This window comes from Arctopsyche grandis, chromosome 4, assembly GCF_051622035.1.
Source record: "Arctopsyche grandis isolate Sample6627 chromosome 4, ASM5162203v2, whole genome shotgun sequence".
Classification (NCBI taxonomy): domain Eukaryota; kingdom Metazoa; phylum Arthropoda; class Insecta; order Trichoptera; family Hydropsychidae; genus Arctopsyche; species Arctopsyche grandis.
In genome coordinates, this window is record NC_135358.1 from 33141258 (window position 1) to 33151853 (window position 10596).

The window sequence follows — 10596 nt, forward strand, 5'->3', positions numbered from 1 at the left end:
CTAACCCCACTCCGCGCACGCGTAACGATTCACTGTTGCGCTAAAATGGCGTCTACCGTCTGGAAGGGGTAGCTAACTCTCGATTAATTCCTAAACAAATATGGCGGTACTTGTACTATCCCGAATGGAAGTATATATAAGCCCACTTTAGAGGTGAAGGAAGTCAACCAATAAAGCCCTGTTGTTCGGCAATAGCACTAGAGCAACCGCACATCACCGTTCTAAAAAAGGAAACACCGCGGTATGACTAAATAAACATACATAAAGTCGATGACCTCACCTATTGCACCATCTGCCGAACTCGATCTGCGCAATTGCATCGTCGTGTCCTGTACGAACACGGAACATCAACCTTGGCCGAAACACCTTCGTTCACACCCTATGGCGAAGACACCATAAATGAGACCAACCGATCCTTGAGACAACTACGCACACAAAGGATAACCTAGGAATCTTCCAGGACATGACCCGCGCATCATCCCCAGATACCAGTTGTCTTCAGTTGTTCAGCCTGCTCACTCTTCCGAAGCCGAGCAACTATCTCCTTCGCCATACATGCAATAACAGTTGACAAATCAAATTAATGGTAATTATAAAAAATAAATAAAAACAAAACAAAAACAATTGAATTTTTTTTCATTATATGACATTGTCTTCTTCCAGTCTGATGTCTGAGGATCGATCGTCTTCAGCTATCCTGGTGACGCGACTTCGAGCTGAGCACGACGTCGACTGCGACGAGCTTCTCCGAGATGTCGTGTCTTCGTTCAAGTATTGTAGAATTTTATTAAAATGGAGTTTTCGTTTGGGATTCCCTGGAAGATGAACGAAGTACATAGCCTTCTCCATGGCGTCTATATTTTTCCTCGTCTTCTCAGCATATGAAATTAAACCTGAACGTTCAATACGACATATCTTGTATACGAAACTGAAGTATTGAATCGTTCAATTGGAACACATGTAATAGATTCTATTTTGTTGAACCGAAATTTTATACTGGAAAAATACAAAACAAAAATTTCAATGTTAACCTAATTCGGCCGAATAGTGCCAATTGCAACTTTACATATTATAATGGTTAATTAGCAATGGATGGATATATTTTGATCAGTATTATACTTATATGAAATCTAGTTGGTAAAAAATACTAAAATGTCAGTATAAAACTTAATGACTTGTCCGCATCCGGATGTTGGCAACCACCTCGTCGATTTTTGCAAATATCGGTCTTTAGTGGCTCGGAACAGCTCTCCGGCGCTCATATATCTGTCCACATGCGCAAGTTTCGAAGCCAAGACAACTTTTTCCTGCGGATCCATTTTCTACCTTCTATTTTTCCCATGGTTATCAAACAGAGAAATTTTGAACCCCGTATCATGTGACCGCGGTACTCAATATTTCTCTGTTTGATGACGGAAACAAGTTCCGTGCCTCTAATCATGCTGAGGACAGCTGCATTTGAGACTTTTTTTGTCCATGGGATCTTAAGCATACATCTGTAGACCGACATCGCAAAAGCTTCGACACGACTGATCATCCTGGTCTTCGTTTCGCATGCTTGATTATATTTCGTATTATATATAATGCATTATGATACTAACTGTTTATATTCCATGCCGATCTTTTAGTTATTATACTGATATTTTAGTTATTATACAGATTAAATCGACCACTTTTAATATTGATCACTTGGATACTGCTTATTTATAAACACATACTGATAATTCGTTAAATATAATACTGATCAAAATGTATAAAATATTGATCTTTTAAATACAGCCATTTGAATAGGGTAGATGTAAGTAAATCCAAGTACGAATGACATAAACATTTTTGTGTTCACATAAACACAAGCACATTATACATATGTATATGATTGCATTCAATAGAATGTATTGATGATTATATTTTATCGATTGGTATTTATCAAATAAGTTTGTAGAATTGTCCTGGATAGTGTTAAGTTGAAAAACAGATGATGCACTTGGTCAAAAGCATCATCTCCATAAATTGTGTCTTTATGCGGTCCAATTCGAGGAGATTTTCCGGCTGCTGTTTTTTCCCCTATCATTCCAGAGTTTAATTCCTCCTGTTACGGGGACAAGTAGGAGGAACGAGCTTCAATTACCGACTCCTCTCTACATGAACGTAAAATATTAGAATTGTGTTCTTCGATATATGTATGTATGTAAGTAGGCCAGTTGTTGAGTAATCGCCTACTAATGATCGTCGGCTTTACCTGTTATCTCGATTTTATGTAGCCGAATATGATTGATATTTGGATTTGGCTCGAATCTACGATGAAGTAGTGCTTGTACGTGTTGGCTCTGCGACACGCACTTGTGGTGTATCCTCAGGCTCTGCTGTGTGTGAGGTCTCGTTCGGTAAGGAGTTTGAAGTCTCCGCTTAGAAGATTCTGGTAGTTGGATTGTTTGCTGGATTTAAAGGATGAAAATTCGCCTGGTCCACTTCGAAGTTGTCTATACACTGGTTTTTCCTTCGTTTTGATTGTGATGGTCAAAAATTATAAACGTTTTCTCAAAGTTTATATTTTGGAAATAGCAGTTTATTTTGCTTACAATCGCTAGTAAGTAGTTGGAATCACAAGTTTTGTATTACAAGTTGCTAATATTCTCGCTCGAACATTCCACGTGTCTATTGCAGCTCACGTCTCACACTCGCTGTGATTATCCGGATGTAGTTAGTTTCAAAATATATGAGGAGGTCATCGATTTTCTGCAGAATTACTTTTTGATTGTGCTATTACCCACGGTTGCAAAATTTGGAGTTTCTCCCAGCTGCCGTTCTTAATTGTATCCGCCTTTCCTGGTTTTTGATCACGGCCTTCCAGTCACGTGCCGGGTATGGAATAAAGTTGAGTGAAAGGTGGTGAAGCGGTCTTAAATGTTCCATCCATAAGTATGCCCTGGCAACTTCATAAAATCTAATTTTTTTTTATTGACGTGTGGACCTAAAATATGAAGGTTGTGCTGTCCGGTCAACATATGCTTCATCATCGTCTTCTACTATATTTTGTTGCTGTCCTACAATTGGTTCAGGCATAGGCCGGTTTGTGACTTCGCACGGCATAAAATCGTCTTCGGTGAATATCCCAGTCTTTCGGAACCCCGATTTTATGTTTGCTGGCGTCATTGCTTTCTCAAATGCCACTCCCAGTATTTCCGATGTGTTGTAAATATTCAGTGGAACTCCGTAGTTTCTTAACACCCATGAATCTGCTGCTCCATTGTAAAATGTCATTAGGGGTCCATAGACGGAAACATCCAGCGGTTGTAGCTTTGAGCTTGTATGCGGTGGGATCGTCAAAATAGTGACACCATTATTCTTGGCAATGTTCAATGCTTGTGGAGCCAAATGACTCTCATGATTATCCAAAATCAATAAACAAGGATTTTCCTTTGATGATCCAGTGACTTTTACAAAGTGTGTTACAACATGTGGGAACAATTCGGTATTCATCCAGCCCGTGGGCTGGGCGAGGCCCAATGTACCTGCAGGAGCTTTGTTAAGCATGTGTGGCTGAAATTTCTTTCTAGGAAATACCATTGCTGGTGGCAATGCTGCTCCCGTAGCTGATACTATACAACAAGTCGTCACTAGGGTCCCTCGCTCACCACTCGTGACTTTATTTAGTTGCTTTGAGCCTTTAGCTGCTATGACTTTCTTTGGCTTCTGCACAGTAGTAGTGCCAGTTTCGTCTAAGTTGTAGACCCTTGTGCCGTCAGCAAATCCCGGGTGTCGCTTCATGACTCCTAGATTATCGAAGAATGTTTTTACATTGTGTTTATGAAATGATCTCGCCCTGGAAAGACTGCAAGGCTCCGGTTTTCTCAATGTCAATTCGGGATGTCTTTTACGGTATCCGTAGAGCCAATCAATGCCAGCCATTTTGTGATGTATCCAGTTTGTGGTGCTTGTGGGCTTGTGCCCACAGTTGCTTTGTGCGTTATTGGTGTTTGTGGGTTCGTCGTTCCCAAAGATCGATTGTGATGATGTTAAATCAATGACCTCAATATACATAGGTGACTGGTCCACGGACGAGGTCGTCATTCCGCCGGTGACAGTCGTCAACAGTAGACTTTGACTATATAAAGCCACCATCACTATACATATGTATTGAGACATTGTGGTTTTTATTATGGCTATTACATTTTCCGTTGGATTGAAATTCAAAGTGTTTCCGGGCTAGCATCCGATGTTAAGTCGTCAATTTTTCATACATATTGTCAAATTGTCGACAGTAGACTTTGACTATATAAAGCCACTACCACTATACATATCTATTAAGACATTGTGGTTTTTATTAGATGGTTAATTACACCATCTTGTTCTTCTGGTTCCGAAACGTCATCAGAGCCTTCTTCCATACGCCTTTCATGGTAGATATTGAAACTTCATTCCAGGCAGCACCAATGGTTTTAACAGCTTCATAAAAATTGTATTCTTTCCAAAACTGCGCGAATGATTTTGGTCGCCCTTATAGCGTTTCCAAAGGGTGATCGTAAATAATACTTCTTAAAAGTCTGTATGAGTCCTTGATCTATTGGTTGTATGACAGAAGTTGTATTTGGAGGTGAAAACATTATTTTTATATTTTCATGATCACATAAAGGGTGACCTGGCGCATTATCAATAAGCAGCAAAGTCTTAAATGGGATATTATTTTCTTTGCACTATTTCTCAACCTCGCTGACAAAATTGTTGAAAAACCAGGTATTGAAGATTTCTCGAGTCATCCACGCCTTTCGATTGGATTTCCACTAAATAGAAGCGTCAGCCTGTCCTTTGGGATTTTACGTCCTGGCATAGTTTTTTCCAGTGAATTGGAGCGGACTATTTTTGCAACTGCTCCGTTCCGGCATCAATATTTTGCTCCAGCTCCACTTCATGCTCCAGGTTCCAGAAAAAGAGTGTGGCTTTTTTCTCCCTTTGTTCACTCCAGCAATAGTTGCACTGTTTTCTTTTGGTTTTTCCCTGCTGGTCACAAAAACTGGGAAGATGATGTTTTCTTATATTTTGTTTTGGAGGGAGGTCTTACTAATGTTTCAATAATTTGCAGCCTAAAATCGTAAAGCATCATTTTCGCGGTATTGTGTATATGTTACGCCGAATCCGTGAAATTGTCTATTACACGCATTCGGCAAGAGAATTGCCGAATGCGTGAAAAATGCAAATACACGTTGCCCAGTTCGCGGATTCGGCAAATTCTTTGCCGAATGCGTGTATCCGGCACAAATTTGTCTGCTCAAAGCGTGGAGTCGGCAGATAGACAGCAGCGCTCCGGTGTTGTTTTCTAGAACTGGACAGCCTGGACAAGTGTCAAAGTGACAGCTGAATAAGGATGTTTAATTTACGTATTATTATGTATAATATGACTACATACATATGTTTCGATCATTGTATGAAACATAATATTTATATAACAAATTGGTTTGACCCAAAATTAAATAAATGATGTATTCAATAATTACTTAAAAATACAAGGAATGATTTAATACATATTAAATAAATTAGCAATTTTTGCAACTTCTGCCACCGTGACAGGCAGAATTGCAGACAAATTGACTGCGGTAACATGCACATCTTCCGGACTGGCATCCTTTAACACAGTGACACCTTTTATAACCCTGGCCAGTACCCACAGAACTGAGACTTACCAGTTTCCTGATGGAAGCCTCTACATTGGGCACATTCAAAATTAAATAAATGATGTATTCAATAATTACTTAAAAATACAAGGAATGATTTAATATATATTAAATAAATTAGCAATTTTTGCAACTTCTGCCACCGTGACAGGCAGAATTGCAGACAAATTGACTGCGGTAACATGCACATCTTCCGGACTGGCATCCTTTAACACAGTGACACCTTTTATAACCCTGGCCAGTACCCACAGAACTGAGACTTACCAGTTTCCTGATGGAAGCCTCTACATTGGGCACATTCAAAATTAAATAAATGATGTATTCAATAATTACTTAAAAATACAAGGAATGATTTAATATATATTAAATAAATTAGCAATTTTTGCAACTTCTGCCACCGTGACAGGCAGAATTGCAGACAAATTGACTGCGGTAACATGCACATCTTCCGGACTGGCATCCTTTAACACAGTGACACCTTTTATAACCCTGGCCAGTACCCACAGAACTGAGACTTACCAGTTTCCTGATGGAAGCCTCTACATTGGGCACATTCAAAATTAAATAAATGATGTATTCAATAATTACTTAAAAATACAAGGAATGATTTAATATATATTAAATAAATTAGCAATTTTTGCAACTTCTGCCACCGTGACAGGCAGAATTGCAGACAAATTGACTGCGGTAACATGCACATCTTCCGGACTGGCATCCTTTAACACAGTGACACCTTTTATAACCCTGGCCAGTACCCACAGAACTGAGACTTACCAGTTTCCTGATGGAAGCCTCTACATTGGGCACATTCAAAATTAAATAAATGATGTATTCAATAATTACTTAAAAATACAAGGAATGATTTAATATATATTAAATAAATTAGCAATTTTTGCAACTTCTGCCACCGTGACAGGCAGAATTGCAGACAAATTGACTGCGGTAACATGCACATCTTCCGGACTGGCATCCTTTAACACAGTGACACCTTTTATAACCCTGGCCAGTACCCACAGAACTGAGACTTACCAGTTTCCTGATGGAAGCCTCTACATTGGGCACATTCAAAATTAAATAAATGATGTATTCAATAATTACTTAAAAATACAAGGAATGATTTAATATATATTAAATAAATTAGCAATTTTTGCAACTTCTGCCACCGTGACAGGCAGAATTGCAGACAAATTGACTGCGGTAACATGCACATCTTCCGGACTGGCATCCTTTAACACAGTGACACCTTTTATAACCCTGGCCAGTACCCACAGAACTGAGACTTACCAGTTTCCTGATGGAAGCCTCTACATTGGGCACATTCAAAATTAAATAAATGATGTATTCAATAATTACTTAAAAATACAAGGAATGATTTAATATATATTAAATAAATTAGCAATTTTTGCAACTTCTGCCACCGTGACAGGCAGAATTGCAGACAAATTGACTGCGGTAACATGCACATCTTCCGGACTGGCATCCTTTAACACAGTGACACCTTTTATAACCCTGGCCAGTACCCACAGAACTGAGACTTACCAGTTTCCTGATGGAAGCCTCTACATTGGGCACATTCAAAATTAAATAAATGATGTATTCAATAATTACTTAAAAATACAAGGAATGATTTAATACATATTAAATAAATTAGCAATTTTTGCAACTTCTGCCACCGTGACAGGCATAATTGCAGACAAATTGACTGCGGTAACATGCACATCTTCCGGACTGGCATCCTTTAACACAGTGACATCTTTTATAACCCTGGCCAGTACCCACAGAACTGAGACTTACCAGTTTCCTGATGGAAGCCTCTACATTGGGCACATTCAAAATTAAATAAATGATGTATTCAATAATTACTTAAAAATACAAGGAATGATTTAATACATATTAAATAAATTAGCAATTTTTGCAACTTCTGCCACCGTGACGGGCAGAATTGCAGACAAATTGACTGCGGTAACATGCACATCTTCCGGACTGGCATCCTTTAACACAGTGACATCTTTTATAACCCTGGCCAGTACCCACAGAACTGAGACTTACCAGTTTCCTGATGGAAGCCTCTACATTGGGCACATTCAAAATTAAATAAATGATGTATTCAATAATTACTTAAAAATACAAGGAATGATTTAATACATATTAAATAAATTAGCAATTTTTGCAACTTCTGCCACCGTGACGGGCAGAATTGCAGACAAATTGACTGCGGTAACATGCACATCTTCCGGACTGGCATCCTTTAACACAGTGACATCTTTTATAACCCTGGCCAGTACCCACAGAACTGAGACTTACCAGTTTCAGTTTCATTTTTATCTATTAGGGGCCGTTCAAGTATTACGTAAGCAGATTTATTACAATTATTTACCTCCTCCTCCCCCTTGTCAGCAAAGCTCTTACCCCCCCCCCCTCCCATGCTTACGTAAACATTGGTACCTATATGCATATTCATTGGCAGCGTTAACACTAGAGGTATCTACCGCGGTATTTGATAGATCTATCAAATACCGCGGTATAATGTGTGGGTTGCCAATGTGTAAAAAAAAAAATAGCTACTGCTGACGTAATCACCATCTCGACCCCCCACCCCCCATGTCATCAAAAATAAGCAAAGAAAAGACCCCCCCCCCTATAGTGCTTACGTAATACTTAAACGGCCCCTTAGAAAATATTAGCGAAATATATTAATTTATTTATTTACCATCACAAATGTCCAGCTAGGATTACTAGTTTAGTCTACTTTTATAGAATACGTGGTGACCTTGTAAAATAATTAAATTATTATATTATGTTCCTTGATTTTGGTATTTAAACCCCGCACATTGTGATAATATAGTTTAAAGCTTCGGGTCACGGGTTTGGACAATCGGTTTCGAGGAAGGAGAGATTTTTTTTTAAGAAATAACCATTTTCTTATGCCAGTACCCATGGACCAAAATTTGGGATTGATAATAAAATCAAAAGTTTCAGCATCGACACTAATTTTAAATGACGTGCAGATGTCAGTTTTAGCAACCTGAGAAACATTGATTCTATTGTTTTAAATTTTGCTCAATATAAACTGTTTCACAGTATCACAAGTGCAGTTAGTTGCCAGATTAAAAACATGTAATGTTTTCATTTTCGGAATAGTGGCCACCTGTAAAGTTTTATCAGGTGCTCCAGATCCACAAGTATATGGCAGTCTCTCGGAAAAAGTCCCAGCGACCTGATTGAACGAATTAGAGGGATCTACAGTAGAAGCAGAAGCTGACGCAAGTGTAGCCGAAGCTGAAGATGGCAGAGGTGAAGCATGTGACCGCTTTATTTATTTTTTTGTGCTAAAGACACCAATGTCAGTTTCTCGTGGAAACCAAAAATGCTCGAAGGTTCATTTCTTCCCCTATTAGCTAAAAATTCTTTTGGAATCTGCCTTTTATTTTTTCTTATTGTTCAAGTCAATGTTAATTTATTTTGGAGAAGTATGTTTGCTAGTGGTACAGATGTAAAAAAAATATCGGTAGTAATACCACGACCAGTATTGTAATACGGGCATATGTCAGTAACCACTCTTTGTCCCTGATTCGTTTCCCGGATGTGATTTACACATCAACATACTACTTGAGTATTCTAAGACTTCTCCAGTCCTCACCATAATGTTTTTTCAAAAGATTTGCCACATCTATTACTTTATCTGGTTTAACTCTAATACCGGTTCTGACAACGCTTGGATCGAAATTTATCAAAGAGGTGCCCCATTTTCGTAACAATTTTTTTTTATTAATATCTGACCTGTAATTTTCCTCACCTTGAATTGTTACATTGTGTCTACCACGAAATAAGTAGTATCGTTTAGTTGGCAGAAATCTAAAATTCCATTTCCCTGTAGGTTTGATTACAGTTGTGACAGCCTCTCTCCAATTCTTGATGACATCTGTCCCTAAATGTCTCACAGTTGCGTGCTCTCTTAAAATGTTTACATAGTCGTCAGGACTAACTACTACTTCTCGTTTTCGCAAGCATTTTTCAATTCTGGCAAATACGCGATCGGGGGGCAGAAATTTATTTATTTACATATATACCAGGAAGGCCTTACAGGTAAATCCCAATGCGCATTCCTGGCCAATTACAATTACAAATGCAGCATTTTTATTACTACAAGTCGCTGAATTGCGAGACACTGAAAAACTCGCAAATTAACGATACATCTTGTATTGTACATAAATTTTATTGTACGTCAATCAAACTTCAATTAGTGGTGACAGTGAAATGAATGGCCAACCACAGGAAATATTAGTTCAAATTTTTTTGATCTCCTTTGGGGCATATATTAATAGCCATTTCATACACATGACTATTAGTGTGCTATTTTTATTCTGACCTGCACATCAGTCAGCAAACATACGAATTTATGTTTCTGCAAACATACGTTTTTATGCTTCTCAATTCCGATGAATGTAAGTTTATTAATATATTAAAAAGCAGCACTTGCTATTTCGTTTGAACTCTTCTGATGTTCAGAGTCGTACCAATAGAATGCGTGTACATTAATGATGGCTGCATCAGGGCACTGGAGCAACCCTTTAGAATGCTATTTCCGGGTTAGCATCCGATGTTAAGTCGTCAATTTTTCATACGTATTGTCAAATTGCCGACAGTAGACTTTGACTAAATAAAGCCACCATCACTAAACATATGTATTAAGACATAGTGGTTTTAATTATATATTATAATACTTCAATGTCATTCGTAATTATATCACGGAGGAATATAAAAATCTGAACCCCGTATCTATTATATGTATTTCATATCGATATTCCCATTATTACAGTTGAATTGTAGTTTATACATCTCACAGGGAAGTAAAGGTTTACCCGTGTATGCATAAATATATAGTACGAGGTTTCTGCCTTGAGCAAAATCTAGATATTTATTTATA

The 10596-nt window shown here is 38.2% G+C and overlaps 1 protein-coding gene across 2 annotated transcripts; it reads right to left on the reverse strand.

The window, feature by feature from the left end:
• Positions 1 to 1351: 1351 nt before the first annotated feature.
• Positions 1352 to 8278, reverse strand: LOC143911145 (uncharacterized). 2 transcript variants are annotated; one of them, XM_077429906.1, is made up of 2 exons: positions 6658 to 8278; positions 1352 to 5637 (listed from the first exon to the last, which is right to left on the reverse strand). In XM_077429906.1, exon 2 carries the CDS (start codon positions 4144 to 4146, stop codon positions 2956 to 2958), a length of 1191 nt encoding a protein of 396 aa, XP_077286032.1. In that variant the 5' UTR covers positions 4147 to 5637; positions 6658 to 8278; the 3' UTR covers positions 1352 to 2955. The 2 variants fall into 2 exon arrangements, with proteins under 2 accessions (XP_077286032.1, XP_077286031.1); XM_077429905.1 differs by having other exon boundaries at positions 1352 to 5550; positions 6569 to 8278.
• Between the last annotated feature and the right edge of the window lie 2318 nt (positions 8279 to 10596).

Excerpts from the sequence above, each read along its gene's own strand:
- LOC143911145 (XM_077429906.1), bottom strand. The coding sequence starts at position 4,146 with ATGTCTCAATACATATGTATAGTGATGGTGGCTTTATATAGTCAAAGT.